Genomic DNA, 20,415 nt, shown 5'->3' on the forward strand with positions numbered 1-20,415 from the left:
CCCTGTTGAAACATATATATTTTCAGTGACCCCAACTTTTATAGTTCAAGTCCTGATTAGGAGGTCAGATCCCCCGAACCCCATAATTCACACATTGATTAATGATGCATGTCCAAACCTCTACATTAAGTAATTCCTACTTCATATGCATTATTGTAACACTGTGGCTTGCATCAGAACTTCAGACTGCGATTCTGCAAACTAAGGCCTTGCTTTCTAACAAGAGCATGTGAGGGTCAGCTGACAGGAGATTTGAGTCCAGTGTTACAATACTCATTTAATGTCGGAGGGAGGGTGAGGTAAAGCAGATTATCCTTTGAGAAGAATGTGACCCTTTCTGCTTAAGTGCACTGGCAAAGTCTGTGCAAGAACAAAGACTATCATAAATGGACTCAGTGCACTGCAGATAGGGTTTTTTTATACAGAAGGGCAAATGCTGTAAATAATCAGGTTACCTGGAGGAACACTTAACTTTTTGTTTATTAAGAACAAAACCCATACTGTGAAGAAGAGGAATGTTTTCTCAAACCATGCTATGGAAGGACCACCAGTGCTCTTATTTACTTTATTTAGCAATCATGTCGAGAAACACATGCTTCATAAAATTGATCTGATCTGTCAGTCTACCATCAACGGAGCTATAAAAACAGAGTAGGTAAAAACATGCTGCTTATTAAAACAATATCATATGGCAGCCTAGAAGATAAAAAACCATTTGGTCGCACCATGCGGAGCTTCTTGAGTTTCATTCTCTCTTAACTTTTCCACGCTTTTCTCGATTTCCTCGCTCCCTGCTTCTCTTCATTTTCGTGTTCCTAGGTCTGCGGGTTGCCGTGGATGGAGTGTTAGTCTGTAGGGGAGGAAACATTGGTGCTGTGTTCATCTCAAGATCCTTCAACTGAAACTCAGTGTCCTTTTCGATCAGAGTCGGGAGGGGTGTCGTGTCTGCAACGTCAGGCAAAACGGCTTCATAGCAGATTTTGATTACACGCCTTCTTTTGTTCTTTCTACCATTGGTGTCCTTCAAACTTTCTGTTGGGTTTTCAAGTCGGTCCAATCCCAGTCGCTCTAGTACATCGGTTGGCCCGACAGTTGCTGAACCTGTGAACAATAGTGGATCCTGAGAGCTGATATCACGAGGAGCTTCTTCTGTAGAGGAAGCAATGATTTTCCTCATTCTCTTTCTTCCTTCTCTCTGCCTCGAACTTGGCTTTTTGGTTCTAACAATGGGTGTTTTTTGTGTAGTAGTGACTAAAGGTGCCTTTTCTTCCGTGTGCATTGTACTTTGCATCACCTCGTTTCTTACAGCGGCAGCTGGACTCTCAGGTTTTGACGTTACGAGCCTGACACCTTCAGACGGACTAGTCGAGAGAGTTTCTTCCTTGGCTTCTGTGGAAGGGTTGTTTTTTCTTTGCTTTTTCTTTCCGGCTCTTTGTCTCAGCTTAGCTCTGGTCTTATCACGGACAGCTGGGGTAATGTGAGCTGTAGGCGAGGTGGAGACTAACTCTGTGTCGTTTGCTTGTCTGTGCTGTAGAATCTCTGGTTCTTTATCTGTCTTTATTGAGGTGGTAATGGTAACAACATCCTGATTATCATTCACTGTCCTCTGAGGATCATCTCTCATCATCTTATTAGAATTTCCTTCAGAGTCTAGCTCGCTGTTCATGAAATTGTTTTCTTTTATTCTAAACCGATTCATCTTCGCTGCTTCCTCCGCAAAGTTGTTCTTACCCATGACCTCCTCTGTCTGACCGGTCGACGGCGCTCCGGTCGTTCCTTCGTCGACCTTTAATACGGCGCCAAGTTTTTTATTCTTCTTCATGCCTTTACCCTTTCCTCTTTTCTTCTTGTTCTCTTTTTTCTTCTTGCTGGAATTTTTCTTCCTCTTCTTCTCTGACATCTGAGTTTCTCCTTTACCTGCGTCTGCGGACGAGCTTTGAGAGGTGGAGACTGTGGCGAGCACTTTAATGAAATCCTCTGCAGCCGTCACCACGTTTGTGAGCGAGGGCTCTTCAGGGGCGGCGGTCTTTGATTCAGAGAATGATGACTGCGTTGTGCTTTCAGAGGTTGTTGCGTTCTGCTTTTCTTCGTCTGATTGTTTCTTCTTAGGAGGAGCGATAGTCAATACATCAATGACATCAATGCCTCCAAAGTCATAATGGATTGATTCTTTAATCACTGCGACAGGAACTCGGTCATACTTTTTACACCTTTATGATGGAGAGAAGAGTAAAAACTGCATTAATTTGGCTATTAATTTGGCTACTGTAGACTGTACGCCAGAGTATAAGGAAGGAATTCGATAGAATTAGAATTTGATACTTACACCCCATACCAGTGACGCTCAACACACTGCTCTTCAAATGAAAACTCAAAGCAAGGAACTTCGATCACATTAAAGAAGGCTTGTCCAACCACTCGGGATGAAGTGTCATTGACAAGTCTCAGGCATTCCTTTAAGCTGTAAGATGCAGATGTAAACGTATAAATGTTCATTAGCTTAAATAGATTTGGAGATGATTTCAAAATGTCTATTTTTTTCAGCATTTACATTTGATTGCAGGTCTAACATAAACTTTGTGCATAATTGTCAGATTTTTCCATCATTTTAGACACATTTTAGTCAATCAAATGAATAGAATAAAATAAAAACACTAAAATTCTCATAATAAGTATGTCTCACAATTAATATAAAGTTGTAAAAACGGCATATAGACAACAGTAGGATTTTTAAGTGTTTAAAGTAGTTTTAAATGAAGTATTGCATGTCATGCTGCTGGAAGCTGCTGTCATCTATCATACTTTCATATCTGGACTACATCAAACTTACGCATTGTCGCAGTCGCAGTGGCTAAGGGAGTGCCATTTAAAGTTGGTGTATCCATAATTGGAGGAGAACGCATGGATGACATATGGGCAGTGATCGTGAACGCGACAACATTGGTCGGTCTCTTCGAATTCGCCTGAGGGGGAAAAATCACATGCACAAAATGCCTAAACACTTGCTACAGTACGAAAATTAAACCTAATACTCAAGTCAGTGAATTAAAGTCAACTCACCTAACTGATCATAATGATCTGCGATGTTCCCTGCACCACACCAAAGTGTCCCGGGATACGTGAAGCCTCGCTTGGTTCGCGTCTTTTTATTGTTCGCTGCATCAGAGTTCGGCTCTTTCAGAGTTGCTTGTTTTGTTGTCGTGGTCACATTCCTGTCGCCTTTTGATTTCAGCTTGTTACAGTTCGCCTTCGCTTCGGACACCCCAGTCAAACTCACCTTCAAATCGGAGCTCATTTGGTTTCTTAGCCCAAGTCTGCACACGTGCATGAAGGATTTAACTTGCATTTCGTTTTGGATCACAGAGCAGTCGACGAGGCGGCCCTCAGAGTCATGCACAGAGCGAACCTCTTCAGCCCCATCGGTGACCTGATGGAGGTGATACTCTCCCACAACCGAACCTTTGGCGCAAAGAGTGTTGTTGAGCATGTAAAAGAGCTCTTTGCTCTCTTTTTCTGCCTCTGAAGCTTGGCTTAAGAATTCGCCTTTAACAAAGTTCCTGTCTAAATAAGACAGAAACACGAAAAACACAGACCACATCGCGGTGGGAGGCACTTTCAGCACCACAGAGTCTCAGACAGCACCGCAGCCTCTCCTGTCCAACGAGTACCGGCTTCTTTCACCGGCTGCCGTTGGTATTAATATATTGCCGGTCAATAATGGGAGGGGTCTGTCATTTAATTAACCCTTTCCTCCTCCAATGAACTTGAATACCCTAATGTGCATCTGTTTCCTCCTCCTGGCGTCCCTGTGGCAAGCGAACAATGTGCAATGATTTCCAATGGATTCTCATTTCCAGTGGACCTTATATATTTGCAAAAGGCAAATTCGCATTTCTCTGATTTGCGAGAGGGAAATTTTGCAAGGCAACGTATTCTTGTTTTATTTCTTTTTAAAAGTAAACCAATGCTTTGTCGAAACCACATTTTGTATTATTGTTATTTTTTGTTTTTATTACATTTTAGGACAATAGAAATGCATGGCATTAAAGCATAAGACAGATTTAGGCTACAAGTAGACTATTTAAGGCAACTTTAGGTAGGCCTATATGAATTCTACAAAGACGTTCCAAAGAAAAGATTGAAGATAGCCTAGGCTATTCTTTTTTTAGATAAAAGTAAAATACTTTGTTTTCAAACAACGTTTAATTAACCACAAAAAAAATAGCCTACAAGTCATTCCCAAATAAGAGGTAACGATCGCAATAATTCGCTGTTTGAGAGCTTTGCGTCAGAATGAGTAATTATTTATCAATTTGTTATTTATTTACACATCACAAATATATCTCAAACGTTTGTATTTTGTTTCAAACCTATTTGAGTTAAGCTGACTGCGCTAGGGGCGTTGAATCAGAATACTTGTAGAATATATATTTAAATAAATAAATGACTTTCGACCCCTGAAAGTCATTGGCTACCTCAAAACAATCTAAACTTTACATCATGTCTACAAATACAATAGGACTGTAGTTTTTTCTTAACTATTTTCAATTTAGGTTCTTTTAATCAAGCCGTGTGTGTTGTGTGCACGCGCACCGGAATTTGTAATCCTACATAATGAATGTAGGGTGTAATGGATAGGCTTATGTGTGTTTTGACCGCAAGTAACCCCGTCTCTCCCCACACCTCGAGATTTACTTGTGGTGACGCAGCAAGGAGGAGGTTCCTTTGGCGCTTTCCATAGTAACAAGAGATGGGGTGATTCTTCCGACCCAACGAGATTGGGCATTCTAATTTCACAAAAGGAATGGGTAGTGACCTAATTTGGAACAGTGGGCTTTTTCAATGCAGACCAATGAGGATCTCCATGCAGTTACTGAACATCAGTGTCTTTTCCTATGGTTACATGGATCTTAACTTTGGGACTTTAACAGACGCAGGCGCCAGTAAAATGAAAAAGAGTCATTTGAGAAGAGAACGCACGTTTGTCCTTGTCCATATGCAAATAAATTTGCAATTGTTCGTGGCTATTGCTTTCAAGCAATTAAATATGTAACTTTCCAGTGCTGTATTTCTAAATTTCACATGATTAAAATTGTCCATCCCAGATTAAATTTATTTTAACTCATTTTTATTTATTAACAGACTATTTAACAATTGGCTGAAAAGGGTACAAACAACGAACTAACAAAATAACCAAATAAATCAGGAATTGAGTATGTGCAAGTCCAAAAGCTAAATATTTATGGTCGGCTTTCAAAGAGCCCCCACTGAGTCCAACAGTGGGCTTTGGCAAAGAAATCGGATTGGTGGGGGAGGAAACAAATGATGTAAAATCACCAGAGGCAACATGTGACATTGTTGGAAAATCAATCCGATGTAGTATTAATTTAATAGGCTACTCATTAAAAACTTTTGCCAGGATTTAGAAACACTGCCCTTTCTTTAAAATTTTTCTAATCTACAATAGCACATCAGTTCTTGGAACATAAATCTGAAATACTACAGCCTGAGGTATGAAAACATAAAACGTTGCATGACTGCTCATATCTGATGTACAGAGGAATCCATTGTCCTAAATTTCACATGATTTTCGGATATGAGTCAAAAAGGAACCCTGTTTCCGTATTATACTACTAAACAATGAAATAAATTAGCTGCTCAATCAAGAGGTCACTATGAGAAATCTCTGCAGAAAATAAAACGCAGGCTAAAGGACCAAAAGATTCAATAATAAAATGGTCCATGGCATCATAATTTCGATCTTTTGTGGATGGATGCATAGGCGAGTCCTGCATAATGAGGCGCAATTCAGTGGAAACGGGCTCATGGCACCTTGCACATAAAGACGCTTATAGTCGTCTGCTTAGGCTTTTTTTTTTTGTATCGGGTTCCCTATATATTTTCCATGGTATAGTTACTGCCGTTCATTCAGTAATTATAAAATATCTATTCATATGCTTCCATCTTAAAGGTTTGTAGAAGCTTTCTTAACCTTATTTGTATTGACGACCGTATATTGTTATAGGCTATAGCTATTTTTTAATCGAAATTCATTTTCACGGTAGGCTATACAGATAAAACATCAGAGTGAATTCTTCCAAAATCTTCCAAAGTATTCCAATATACGTAGGCCTACGTGATTTCTATAAGAAGTTCTTACAGCATGTTTAAGTTCTCTTGGTATTCTTTATCGCAGGTAAATTCAAAATGTTTGAAAAAATGCAATGACATTATAACAAGACTTTATTTTGGCCCCACTTAAACAAATTTAGGTTTGTGTGTGTGTGTGTGTTACCTACAATTCCCTATACATTATGTGGACCAAATGTCCCCATGCACAAGTATGGTAAAACCAGTAAATTTTGACATAATGGGAACTTTTTTTTGTCCCCATTATGGAACAACGTATAAATCATATAGAACGAAGTGTTTATAAAATCTAAAATAGCAGAAAGTTTTCTGTGATGTGTAGGGTTAGGGTAAGGGGATATAAAATACAATTTAAAAAACATTACGTCTATGGAATGTCTCCCAAAATAAAGGATACACATTACAGTAGGCCTACACTCCTTTACAGTATATAGACTAATTTTGTAATTAGCTCACTGTGATTATTTGCAAGCCACTTATCCCACACAAATGGACAGTAGGCTACTTATCTTCACTGCTACACATTTCATGACTGACTTCACGTCTTTGCTCTGAAAAAAAAGACTGTTAGATGTATTTTTTGTTAAGAATCAGGATGAATCTTAAACCTGCACACAATACGTATTATAGGCAATCCTCACTCTTTCTGAATCTCTCATATTTCTACTTGTCTCCTGTGCTTGATCACTGCGTAAAAAACGGAGTGACAGCTGTCAGCGTCACTTCAGCGCCTCGGCGGATATCGCGGAGGGATATTATTTCTTCTTCATGTGGCACTCCGGTTCGGGACACGCCACGATAGTGCGGATAGATATCATGTAGCCCCGGTTAGTCCTAGGAGTCAGTCACACTGTAGCGCAACGTAACGTTACTGAGCATTTATTAAAACATATCTTGACCCGACATTATGGGCCCTTTCTTTCTTTCTTTCTGTCTGTCTGTCTGTCTTTCTAAAAAACATCTCGCAGAACATAGTTGCTGCCAAAGACAGCTCAGCCCCCTTCTTTGATTTGACTCGCTATCTCAAACCTGACGAGTGGTGTAGACAATCGAACATAAAAGTTTTTAGAATCGAGAAAAACTTTTTAGAATCTTTTTGTCATCCCTGGAACTAGGCTACTTCAGTTCATACAAATATAACGGAGTAGGCTATACGTGCGTTGTTATTTTGTCATTATCAAAATGAATAACATTTACAGTTTTGTTCGCATTAGGATATCCCTTTAAAAGGGCGGGGGAGGGGGAACACAAAAAAATGCTTGTGTTTAACAGTGACACAGTAACTGAGTAAACGCAAACAGTCTCCAGAGCTCTGGCTTGTGGCTTATGGTTAAGCGATTACTCTGGGAGAGACATGAAAACGCCCACTTTACACTACATGAACTTGACACCAAATACACGCCGTTACCGGGGTGAGTTTTTAGAAGTCTAACGGTCTTTCCAGAATGGATGTTTTAGCAGTTCCCCAAAAGAGAGAAGAGGGCTGGTACTTGTCTCTTATGGCACCAAACACAAAGGGTCCAAAGTTTGCATGGCTTGATCCATCAAGGCTCTATTGCAATTCTCAGGTAAACAATCGCTCTTGTTGCAAGTCAAACTTGACCCAGTACGTTTTTAAATAACCTGTCTACCATGTCTGAATAATAGAGACTGTGTTAGAATGTGTTTGACTGCCATGGGTTTTCTAGTTTATAGTCTCTGCTCACTGTTTTCTGTCACCCTTGACTGATCCAGGCACTGTCAGATTGCGTAAAAGATCTTCTCAAACCATTCCAGAATGAGACCATTGACCTGGTGGCTGGAATAGATGCCATGGGCTTCATCCTCGGTATAAAACTTTCTCTTTTGTAGCTGGTGTGGAGCAAGACAGTCTGAACTCAAGAGAGTATTTTTTAGCTCAGTTCACATGTTGCAGTATATATAACACCTCTGCAAACAGGCTAAATATAGAGTGGGATATTAACTTAGGGACTATCTCTAAAGCCTGACTCAATGAAATGTATAAACTTAAATGATATTGTCTATTCCATGTGAAAAATGGATTGTATGCATTGTGGATTTTATTTTTTACTTTCTCCTGCAATTTCAGGGTCAGCTGTGGCCATAACTTTAGGAAAGGGATTTTTGGCCATTCGAAAAGCAGGACACTTATGTGTTCAAACTCGCACTCAAGACTACAGCGACTACTCTGGACGAGAGAAACTGATGGAAGTGCGCGTTGACGTGTTAAAGCCAGGTACTGATGTATTACTGTCACTATAATGGTTGATAATGTTGTTGAGGGCTATACTGAAATGGAAAAGGACAAGTTGAAAGTTAAAAGACACCTCAATCAAATTAATTTTTACTTGTAAAGTTTGCAGTGATTTATACATTTTCAATCAGCTCAGATGTCCTATTTTACTACATAATCCCACTGTATGACTGCAGAGCCATGTGTATTCAAATGTTTTAATAGCACATCTACTTCTTAGTAACACAAAATGGGAAATTATAGGTATGTTATGATGTACTTCAGGTCTGCGGGTTCTTATAGTAGACCAGTGGATTGAGACTGGAGGAACTATGAGAGCAGCTATCAAACTGGTGGAGAATCAAGGAGCTACTGTTGTAGGTAAGCATAAAACAGCTAATATAATAAAAGCAAAGAAATGTTTTGAGAGATTTTGAACTTATCCACTGCCCCTCTCCACCCGAAACCTTTATATCTTTCTTTGATATTGATTCTGCCTTTAGGGAACTATTAAAATAAATAATGTAACTGAAGTATGACTGGTGAGAGTTTATTGAAATTCTTGTTATATTTGTTGCTGCAAGATACAAAACAAGGGTTTTGGACAGCTTCTTTCTGTGAGAGAGTGTAATAGCTCTTGTTCACTTATTAATTATCAGTAGACTTGATTAAGATGGTAAAATTAGTGCTATTATTTCTCTATTCTTTGTAGGCATTGCCGCTGTGGCCATTGAAAACAGTGAGGGAGGAACGTGGCTAAAGGAAAACTATAAATATTCTCACTGCATTCCAAACGAGCTGCAATCTCAGATAGACAGTCAATACCTGGAGTCTTTTAAGAACTTTAGTGGTTAAATATGAAGAAATCAGGGAATAAAATATTCATGTGAAATTTGTGGAGGTATGGATATTGTGAGGACTAATCTCTCTAAGCTTGAATGAATTTGATGCAGTACATTTGTCATGTTTTATGCATTTGTCATATTGGTCATAAATACGTCTGTTGTTGTTGTTACACTAAAATACCATTAGAGGTCACTATCAGGTTGTAGCTCAGATTTCTAACTTATTACTAACTTGAAAATGCTCAAATAATCAATAATGCTGAATTTCATGTAAATGAAAGAGATTTAATCAAAATATTAACAGTATTAAAATCAGTATTTAATCAAAATAACAGTGTTACTATTATATATTAACACATTTGGGAAAAATACCTATTTTATTTATCGTGAGAGGTTTTAAAATAATTAAACAAATGGCTAATTTAAGGAAAAACATTTTATTTAGAATAAAAATGTCAATCACAGAAAACCAAGTATATAAGCCCTAATACTTTTAAAATCTTTACAGCAAGAATTTGAACCTATATATAAAAAAAATCTATATCACTTCAAGGAAGATGACCCTTTTAATAAACAGGACTTTTGATATAGAAAAATATATTTATCACTGTTTATTGCTTTTTGTGCAACTCATGCATGATCCTCCTGTGTACCTTTAAAAAATCACTACTGAATGTAAACTAAGCATAATGTGAAATAAAATGTATTTTTAATTAACACAATGTAATAATCACTGATAATGATTGTGCATAGAACTCTTGGGAAAACAGAATACGGCTTTACCACAAAAATGCAAACCTCAAGTTTTCTAACAAAGGAATGTTTGCTTTCATCCAGCAGATATTCAGTTACACCCTATGAATAACAAACCACACTGCTCTCTGTACAGTCACATAGTTGGAATATTGTCCATCCTACTTTTCTTATCTAGTAGATTCTCCCTATGTACGTGCATGTACATTTGTGTGTATGTTTTGCTTTGGTACCATTATATGTTGGTGCAAATGATTGCATTTTTACATGGCCAGTCTTTACTGACAACAGTTGGTCTGTTTCTTCTTGGAAGTTGCATACAGGTTATTTGAGTTGCTGTTGATTTCTGTGTGGAGAAAAAAAGTTTCATTTAAATTCAAAGAAAACATGATCATATATACAGTGGGTACGGAAAGTATTCAGACCCCCTTAAATTTTTCACTCGATCAGTGCATCTTATTCTATAGAAAATCACTGCTTCATGATCTTTTATATGTAATAACTTCTAACTCTGAAATGACTTTTCTCTATTAATGAATTCAGGTCACTCAGGCAGGGGAAATAATAATATAATTACCTTCTTTTCACGATGCAATAAAATTCCAGTGGATTAAATAATGTTGTTGAAGGAATAGTTCACTCAAAAATGAAATCTGGCTGAAAATATATTCACCCTCAGGCCATCCAAGATGAGTTTGTTTTTTATTATTGGAACAGATTTGGAGAAATTTAGCATTACATTAGTTACTCACCGATGGATCCTCTGCAGTGAATGGGTGCCGTCGGAATGAGAGTTCAAACAGCTGATAAAAACATCACAATAATCCTCAAGTAACCCACACTACTCTAGTTTACTAATTCATGTATTGTGAAGTGAAAAGCTGTGTGTTCGTAAGAAACAAATCCATCATTAAGACATTTTTAGCTTTTGACTAAAATACAAATCCTCTATCTATAAGTCCTCCATCCGTAATATGGCTTTCTCCAGCAAAAAAAAAGTTAAGAAATATGCACAGAACAAGCACCATTTACATGAAAAACAGTCTAAAAGTCTAAAAGTGGTGATGTGGGAGGACAACAGGGGATGAACATTTTCACTAGAGGGCGCATTGTTGTAAATTATGGATTGACATTTTGGTTTCAAGTTAAAATGCCTTAATGATGGATTTGTTTCTTACAGACACACAGCTTTCCATTTACAAGACATTAATTGATAGACTGGAGTCATGCTGTTTATATGTGATGTTTTTATCAGCTGTTTATACTCTCATTCTGACGGCACCCATTCACTGCAGAGGATCCATTGGTGAGCAAGTGATGTAATGCTAAATTTCTCCAAATCTGTCCCCAGAACTCATCTACATCTTGGAGTACATTTTTTTTTTTTTTAGCAAACTTTCATTTTTGGGTGATCTTTAATGTACTTACGAACAACTTCCCCAATACGTCTAGATCCACTTTTCTCCAGTTCTGCCAGTACATTGGTCTCAAATGTTAAAGATGCCACTCTGAAGAAAAACTCTCTCACATTCTCCCCTACAGTGACAAAAAGAGTCCTTAAACAACATAAACAGTAGCAACTTCTATCTAGGGCTTACAAAATACTTTGTGACTTTGTAATACATTACACAAAATTGCTACAAATCCCATACACTATAGCAATCTCTCTAGTCAGCAACTCACCAGACAAGGCGGACACAGCCCAGTACTCTGCTTTCATCTGATCTGCCAGTTTAATGGCGTCCTGCTCAATTAGTGTATACTGTGCAGGAGACTGGAGGAAAGACACATTGGTAGGACATATATAAATATGTAAAGTATATGGAAGGAGATTGTACTGGATTATGCATGGCCATGATTGTAAGTATAATGTCAATTAAAAATAATAAAAATGGTCACTCACACTCAGATCTTTCTTTGTGCCAACCAAGAAGAGTAATACACTGGTAGGATCATTCTCTTTCATTGCGTCCTCTAGCCATTGCCTTTAGAAGAGGACGATACATTTCAATGTGTGAAGCATGCTGTGTATTTGTTAACCCAGAGGGCAGAATTATAATGATGGTGTCATTTACCTTGTATGCTCCAGTGAAGCCACATCAGTCAAATCAAACACAATGATTACGGCTGTAAAACAGGAATGGGAAAAGAATATGAATACCTCAAAGGTAAAAAAAAAAAAAAGGTAAAAATATGTACTTTTAAAAAATAATATATTTTTTAAATAATAATTAAAAAACATTACATTTAATGATCTAATTACTCAATAATTATACTTTTATTACTATCACCAGATTTTACACATTATAGTATATTGAAATTAACTATTGTTAGACACAACTTGTACAATATACTAAAAACTATATATTTATTTGCATTATTTAATATTATTTTCTGCTGAGTCATATACCTTGAGCTCCTCTGTAGTATGTAGAGGCAATGCATTTAAATCTCTCCTGTCCTGCAGTGTCCCACCTGAAAAATTTAAACAAAAACTTATTTGAAATAACTATAGAAATGACTCGTTTATTATAGATAGTTGAACTGTCATAGAATTCACTTACAGCTGTAAACTGAAAGGGACCCCAAGAACTTCAAACCTCTCCATTTCAAAGTCCACACCAATGGTGGCCTTGTAATTTTTGTCAAAGACATCTTTACAAAATCTAAAAACAAAAACAAAAAAAGTTTCAACAGAATAAATTATTATATTAAGCCAAACAATAACTAAAAAGCAAGCTGAATTCTTTGATACAGCTATTAAACATGAACCGGTTAACTTTGCAGATTTGCTCACCTATTAATCAGACAGGTTTTCCCCACCGCCAGATCACCCACTACAATGACCTTGGAGATCTTAAACCTACTGGACAAAAACGAGAAAAGGCACTGGATAAAACAATGCTGGATAATCCATCCAAACAGTTCTGAAAATCTCCCGAAACCACTGATTCATCAAAAGCTAACATCTCACCCCACAGTTCCTGTCCTCTGCTGCTGACAGGCCGTCTTCACCTTGCTTTTGAATTCATCCTCTGTGTTCAAAGCAGCACCTTTGTTGAAGCACTACGACAGGAGTGAATATTAACACTCAGTTGAGGAAATGGATTTCAGATGGTTTGGTTTGGATGGGTTTCGGAACAAACAATACCTTGAGCATCAGTGCATTGTGTGTAAAACATGTACCTTAGGAAGCTGGCCGATTATGCGGTCTTTCCGTACAGGGGGCAGTACGCTCATGATGATGCTTCTACAGGAAAAACACAAAGTTATGAATCACAGCTTGGCATTTGTAACATGGCCCACCAGGAAGGAATGAGTAATGGCTGGTCAGGATGAGGCTCTAGCTAGAGACTTGCAGGAATAAAATAATGACCTATCTTTCAGTTTAGCATGTTACTTGTGTGTTAATGCAACAGTCATGAACATGTAGGAACGGGTTAGTTTAAATAGTTGCCTACTTGGTCATTAGAGCGGCATGGGTGATGACTCACTAATCTGTATCTGCTAATCCCAAAGTAAATCTGAGAACAAAGAAAAACCCCTAATTTGTGGCTAAACCTTTTTGTGATGCCTCTTTTTATCTACTTTTGGTGCAATGTGTGCGTCTTATACACGTGTATGATTACATTAACAATATAAGTATTAATATAGTAGTTTTATGACTAGTATGACGTACATAAACATTTCAACAGCACATTTTAAGAACAAACGACAGTCCATCCTTTCTAGTCGATCTCAATCCGTGCTTCGTAACACAGTAACTCTGTTGCTACAAACAAACGTGTGCTTCTTACCTAAAGACGTTGTTTCTGTAAATGTAAAGCGCTAGTTTCCTGAGACAAAGACGTTTGAAACGCCTTTAAGGAAAGGAAAATATAAAGGAAAAGCAAAAAAAGGAGGGGGTATGAGGCGCTTTTAGCATTCATCCATCGCGTACAGTTTCCAAGTTTCTGAAGAAAACGGCAGGATACAACGACCGACGGAAGCGCTGTGAGCTGCATACAGATGGATTCGTCTCCAGTCCAATCCCCCCCGTCTCTCCCGACCAAAACCAGGAAAGAGGGATAGTAAACGCCCCCTACAGCCCCCAGCGTTTTGACTGTTCACAGCAGATATAATACGCTTGTTACAGTACTTATCTTTTAATACTGTGGTATTACTGATGTTATGCCCGGGTTTGTTGGTAGGCCTAAAGCTCGCAAACGCTGCAGATTAGCAAGAAAATTGATTTTTATGTCATGAATATATATAGCATATTGTGTTTCGAAATGAGTTTAGAAAAATTGTTCTCAATATGGGCTGCGTACATTTATTATTATTATTATTATATTATTATATTATTACATAAATATAAGAAATGAATTAGGCTAATACGTTTATTCCGAAAGGATGCACGTGACGGTAAAGACATTTATATTAAAGTTATATTTCAATGAAATGCTATTTTTTGATCTCTATTTGACAAAGTCTCCTGAACCAAAAAAATGTCTCCACAGAAATATTAACTGTTTTCAACAATGATAATGATATGAAATGTTTATTGGGCAGCAAATCAGCATATTAGAATGATATCTGAATGATGACACTGAAGAGTGGAGTAATGGCTGATGAAAATTCTATTTAAAAATAGGCTATATTAAAATAGAGAATATTTCTTTTAAATTGTAGGCCTAATAATACTTAATAATGTTACAGTTTTTACTGTAGGCCTATAAAAAATAAACAAAGGCAGCCTTGGTGAGCATAAGAGACTTCTTTCAAAAAACATTAAAAAAAATCTAGATGGCATGTTTGTCATACTTTGTTCTGAGTGTAATCCTTAATTCATCATTAGTTAAAAAAATAACAACAGAAAATAGCTTTTATAACTGATTTAATCTTAGCACCATACTACAGTAGGTTTATATACTACATGTTCATAACTAGCTCTTAACCTCTCTTTTCATTGTTCAAAGTTGATTTAGACAAGTATATGGCAACTATCCAAAGTTCTGTCAAAGTTCTATCTATGAAAACTGTATTTATGTATTCTTCCTTTTTGTGTGTTTGTAAGGTGTTCATTTATTTATTTTTGTTTGGTTGGTTTGTTTGTTACCCTGGCAATACCTATCTGTGTTTACTTGTATTTGTTTTGTATGTATGTCTATATTCGTAAAAAAAAAAGCGCAAAAAAGTGCTCAGAAAAAAAAGGCTGTGCAGTAAAGCGTGTTGTTTCTTCTAAGACACCAGAGGGCGCCATATTGAGACGTCATCAGTTCTTCTCCACTGTTCTGCAGATAGTTTGCTTAATAGTAAGCTTTCACACAACACACTAGAGTAGGCAAGTATCACAGAAGACATTGTCAGGAGTTTTCCTCAAAGCATGAACAAGGCTGACAAGGAGGTTTATATTCAGGTAATAAAGTGCTTCAGGGGTGACATTTTTCACCCTGACGATAACATAAGCTGCCGATAACATAAGCTGCCGACAACACTTTCAATCTTTACTTAAAATCTACACGTTTGAAAGTGTGAGTTAGAGTAGTTTATATTACCGTATTGTAGTACTATTTCTATTTTTATTATGCTTTTATTCTATAAATATAGAACTTTATGTTCCTATGGTAGGCTATAATCTAACTTTTAAACCTCTAATGGGCTCATAAGAATGCATTTTGTGAAAAGTGCTGCTGATGTGTTGTTGCACATTTGATATGTCAAAGCTCTGTAAATCTTTTGTATTGTCTTTTTGTGAATCTCTGCTAAGATTGTTGCATCTTCTCCACACGTTAATGTAGATATTGTCCCATTGCAAAACGTACTGGCTCTGCACACCTTTCATGAATGAACCAAGCAGTGAGAAGCTGTCCTCACTCACCATGTCACAACCCAGTTTCCTCCAGTGCAGAATGCACCAGAGACAGATGTTCCTCCACTTCCAGGAGTGGAAGTCACCATGTTTCACCACTCTGGGCAGAAGTATGATCTGAACCAATCCATGAACTAATGTCAATGTGAAAGAGTAAGCACATTGATGGCGGGGTACCACTGCAACGCAGACTCCATTCCATCCATCCATCCATCCTGCCATCCTTCTCCCTGGGTTTATGTCCCTTTTTGTAATAAGTGTTTGTTTGCTTGTAGCCTGCTAGTAATGGTCTAAACTGGTCAATGTTTAAAAAGTACTATTGGCAGAAAACGTCTCAGTTACTTGTGTAACCCTCGTTCCCTGAAGGAGGGAACGGAGACGTTACGTCAGTCGTGACTGACGAATTGGGATGATGGTGTTTACTACCACTGGAGGTAGCCCACCTAGAACCTCCGAGTCCCGTCCAGGGACCACAAGTGGAGATTCCACAAGTCTGGACGCCCAATTCGTCAGTCACGACTGACGTAACGTCGAATGTGACTGACTGAAAGGGAACATCTGTTGTGTCTGTGTGGTCTTCCTCACTCATTGCATTGATTGTCAACAGTAGAGAGTAGTGTTGTCAAAAGACCCGGTACTTCGGTACCAAGTCGGTACTAAAAAAATGAAAACATTACCGGTGGTACCGAGCACCCGATCAACCCGGTTCTTGATGCGCTGTCCGAAAGGTGCGCAGATGCGCTCTCTTCATAAAAGCACTGAGACGTGGCGACATCAAAACGAGGAAACACACCAAACTAACAAAACACTTTAAAGACATAAATTAAAAAGTAATGCGTTACTTTACTAGTTACTTGAAAAAAGTAATCTGATTACGTAACTCGCGTTACTTGTAATGCGTTACCCCCAACACTGATTATACATATATATTTTAATTTATAGAATAGAGGCAGCACGCAGCCCATGTGATTACAATAAAGGTGAAAAGGGAAAGAGCAATCGAGGGATGCGATTTCTTCTATTGTCATTCTCTTCTGCAATGTCCAGGTTCAAGCTCTGAGATTGTATCCCCAGTCAGTTCGCAAACAAACTGTTCTCAAGCTCTTTTTCTTTAAGGGGTTCCCCCGCGAATACTCGCGTAGGTCGGCGCCGTGGCTTAGTTGGTTAAAGCGCCTGTCTAGTAAAAAGGAGATCCTGGGTTTGAATTCCAGCGGTGCCTTATGTAATGTGTGCTTTTCTAGGAATGAACAACAATCGAAAAACGTCAGCCACGTGTTGCAATCCATTTCGACAGACGTAGGCTAAAGATCTTCTGGGGGTTCAGTGTTCCCCTCTGACTGTGGTCTGCTGGGCTCGTTCTTGGACAGGACAGACAGAAGTGACAGTACCTCCGCATTTTTAACCGGGCTTCATTTGTACAGAAAGGGCCTGTTTTTCCTTTTAGACGCCAAAAGCTATTACGAGTTCCAGGCAACTGTGTCGGCGGGCTCTGTGCCGCAATGGATAGCGCATTGGACTTCTAGATTAATGAAGGAGGCAATTCAAAGGTTGTGGGTTCGAGTCCCACCAGAGTCGCATCTTTTAGAATTACGTTAACCCTGAACTATACAGTGTTTCCCACGGGCAATATACACTTTCAACCCATCTTATTTCAACATGTGCACTTAAGTAAGTGCACCTTCAAGAACAGTCCAATGAGTTTAAGTGAAATGCAAAAACTTTTCACACATTCTAAAAGATTAACAAAAACCATTCACAATTGTTTAACCTCCTCAATATCATTCTGTAATCTTGTGTCGTGGTAAAAAATGAATTTCATTGATTCCATTGAATTTCCCCCCAACAGCCACAAGAGGGCAGCACACAACCACAGAAAAAAAAAAACATCCTAAAATGACCCGTCATGGTAGGAGCTCTTCAAGACCAAATCAGTTACAGTGTGGTGAAATAACATCAGATTGTCCTTTCTCTCTCTTTATTCTCTTTATTGTACACACATCTGAACAATCAAATGAACAATCAGTGAAGGTCAAATCTCTCCTATGTAATTCTTTGATTCTTTGTCTTGGTGTATAGAGCAGTCTTTATGCGTAGGTGTTCCAAACCTTAGTCTTTTAACAAGTCTCAAGGTTAGCTTGAGCTGAATGAAGGATGTTGAGTAATCAGTGCTTCGGAACTTGAGGAAATGCCAGTCGCTTGTTATTACATCTACAATACCTGCTCAGTTATTGAAAAATATGTTTGAAATATTCTCAGTAACCACTTAGTTCCTTCTTAAGATCACATGAAATTTGATATCTCTGTGTTATGAAATATCATGTAGGAGTATGTGTTGCAATGGACTATCAATCATGATGACTCTGCAAAAAATAGGACATGCAGTTCATATTCAGTTAACATACAGGTTCATAAGTAATTCCTTTTTCTATGTAATAGATCATTATTTCTTCAAAACAATTATTATTATTTTACATAATGTTGTATTGCTTATATGCAACTATTTCATTAATCAGTCACTTACATTTGCAGTTTCTAATATTCTGGCAGCCTGAAGCTGAGATATTTAAATAATAATTTAATATTTAAATGTCAAGACTGTACACACATAAAAATGCACTTTAATGTGTCAGGCTTCAACAAATTTGAAAAGGTCATTTTGTGAACTTTTCACCTTTCAAACAACTTCTTATTCTGTTAAACCACAGTCTCATTGTTCTGGTTATTGCCACTTTCATATGTTTATGAATTAATATGCTACATCACTACATGCACATTTATTCAGATTTATACTTTATGTTATAAACAAGTGTTAGTATGATGAATACTCTCCAGTTGAAAGGTTTATTAAAGATATTACATTTGATTGGTGTTAATTCAGTCGAATTCATTCAGATTAACCACAGTCTGTGTAGCAAACTTGTATGTCTTTGAATTTTGTAAATCTGTTTGATTCTCACTGAAGCGTGAGAACTGAGAAACTGCTCAGGGCTGATACTACAGAAATTCTCAGAGAAACTAACCAGTAATTTGCATGACAGCATAAACCTCTAAGGCTGCTTCACATCAGTCAATGTATTTTGTAGTCCTCCTCCATGCAATCATTCTGGTCAGTGGTGCTCAGCCTGAGTTATTTGTATGACATGGATACTTTTTTGAAAATATGAGTCATATAATACAGCAAAATTATGAACTTTATAAACAAAAAGAATCTTAGGCTGTAACATATTTTATTGCTGTCTTCACTGCTCTGAAACACTGCTTTTACTTTTCTAGAACCAGCTTGGTTGCATATTTGGTTCATCCCATAAACTACAGTGTAATCCATGTTTGAAATGTTTCTTGTCTTAGAATGTGACAGTCAGTGATCAGGAATGTTCAATGTTCACACTCACCGGAACTGTATTTTTTTTTTTTAAAGAGAATTAAAGAGAACAATATGAGCCGAAAGGGCACTGTCGAAACTTATTCTCACAGGCGTTGCTGATTCTTTTTCAAATAGCTATTAATATCTGTAGCTACTGTCACTGTTGCTACTACTGTTCTACTACTACTACTTTTCCACTGTTCTGATACTATTACAGTACCTTTATGAAGTGCTTTTGGATTGTTTCAAAATATATATTGAATTGAAAAAATCTAAAACCACGACTAACTAAAAGCTGACTAGCTAACGAAAACCATTAAAAAAATAATTACTTGCAATTAAATAATAAAAAAACTATAGACAAATAAAAAAATTAATAAAAAAGACAAAACAAAACAAAATAAAATGACTAAAACTTTATCTAAAATGAAAACAGAAAATATGAAAATAATTAAAAATATAAACAAAACCTATAATAGGATATAAATGATACTAAAATAACACGAAACTTTGTCAGCATGAAAAGTGTGAACAGCTGTGAAATGTGTCAAAAATAATTATTTTATTTAAAGGAATTGATTTTTTTTTTTTGCTACTTTTTGGACTTTTGCTACAAATATCTCCTTTTCAGTCAGTCATACCAGTTTACAAAGATGTTAAAAGAAGTTAAATTTTGGAGTCAATTATTTCTTCAAATAAAAAAACACTATCACTTTAAAATTTCATCAAACAAAATTAAAATGAAATAATATTAAATTATTATTAATTAAAAGATTAAGTAAAAGAAACAAGAAACATTTTGCAAACAAGGGTCCTTTATGTGTTTCTGAAATTTAAACCTCTCATCTAGCTAAGGTCTAATCAGGCCAAAAAGTCATTAGGTCACCAAAAACATACTTTAAATATGTCTCAGTTGTAGGCCATCAAATCACCACTGATCAATCTTCTTACTGAGAATGAAGTTGACACCATAATAGTCAGGTGGTGGAGAGGCAGTCTAAACTTTAGTCCACTGGTCACAGTTACTGGTTTTACCTGTATTATGTGGAGTTGAAAAGAATCTGTGATTCAACCCACTTTAAAAATCTGGTCTAGATAGGCTTACAAAGCATAAAATGAAGCCTATTAATTGTGCAGACGCTGAGGAAAGATTCACTGACAGGACTTGTCCTGAAGATTATTTCTCTCTAGCTTTGAGAGACAGCATTCAGAATAGTCC

The 20,415-nt window shown here is 37.2% G+C and overlaps 3 protein-coding genes and 2 non-coding genes across 6 annotated transcripts; 3 read left to right on the top strand and 2 right to left on the bottom strand.

Moving 5' to 3' along the window:
* Positions 1-243: 243 nt before the first annotated feature.
* On the bottom strand, positions 244-3,732 carry LOC107758694 (uncharacterized). The gene is made up of 4 exons (XM_016576497.1): positions 3,061-3,732; positions 2,831-2,963; positions 2,327-2,461; positions 244-2,210 (listed from the first exon to the last, which is right to left on the bottom strand). Exons 1-4 carry the CDS (start codon positions 3,596-3,598, stop codon positions 746-748), a joined length of 2,271 nt encoding a protein of 756 aa, XP_016431983.1. The 5' UTR covers positions 3,599-3,732; the 3' UTR covers positions 244-745.
* A 3,699-nt stretch (positions 3,733-7,431) lies between these two features.
* LOC107758728 (adenine phosphoribosyltransferase-like) lies at positions 7,432-9,317 on the top strand. Its single transcript, XM_016576534.1, has 5 exons — positions 7,432-7,718; positions 7,885-7,978; positions 8,240-8,386; positions 8,669-8,764; positions 9,096-9,317. Exons 1-5 carry the CDS (start codon positions 7,596-7,598, stop codon positions 9,236-9,238), a joined length of 603 nt encoding a protein of 200 aa, XP_016432020.1. The 5' UTR covers positions 7,432-7,595; the 3' UTR covers positions 9,239-9,317.
* A 935-nt stretch (positions 9,318-10,252) lies between these two features.
* Positions 10,253-14,084, bottom strand: rab34a (RAB34, member RAS oncogene family a). 2 transcript variants are annotated; one of them, XM_016576516.1, is made up of 11 exons: positions 13,779-14,084; positions 13,168-13,231; positions 12,956-13,047; positions 12,779-12,847; positions 12,546-12,647; positions 12,392-12,456; positions 12,057-12,108; positions 11,885-11,966; positions 11,665-11,755; positions 11,410-11,517; positions 10,253-10,327 (listed from the first exon to the last, which is right to left on the bottom strand). In XM_016576516.1, the coding sequence occupies exons 2-11, from the start codon at positions 13,219-13,221 to the stop codon at positions 10,260-10,262; spliced, it is 783 nt and encodes a 260-aa protein (XP_016432002.1). In that variant the 5' UTR covers positions 13,222-13,231; positions 13,779-14,084; the 3' UTR covers positions 10,253-10,259. The 2 variants fall into 2 exon arrangements, with proteins under 2 accessions (XP_016432002.1, XP_016432010.1); XM_016576524.1 differs by having other exon boundaries at positions 12,779-12,844; positions 13,779-14,083.
* A 2,893-nt stretch (positions 14,085-16,977) lies between these two features.
* trnat-agu (transfer RNA threonine (anticodon AGU)) lies at positions 16,978-17,051 on the top strand. The gene has a single exon. It is a non-coding gene; the product is annotated as a tRNA-Thr (tRNA).
* A 266-nt stretch (positions 17,052-17,317) lies between these two features.
* trnar-ucu (transfer RNA arginine (anticodon UCU)) lies at positions 17,318-17,407 on the top strand. Its single transcript is given in 2 exon segments — positions 17,318-17,354; positions 17,372-17,407. It is a non-coding gene; the product is annotated as a tRNA-Arg (tRNA).
* The last annotated feature ends 3,008 nt before the right edge of the window (positions 17,408-20,415 follow it).

The sequence above is a fragment of the Sinocyclocheilus rhinocerous genome, unplaced genomic scaffold (assembly GCF_001515625.1).
Source record: "Sinocyclocheilus rhinocerous isolate Xijiao unplaced genomic scaffold, SAMN03320098_v1.1 scaffold1393, whole genome shotgun sequence".
Taxonomy (NCBI): Eukaryota; Metazoa; Chordata; class Actinopteri; order Cypriniformes; family Cyprinidae; genus Sinocyclocheilus; species Sinocyclocheilus rhinocerous.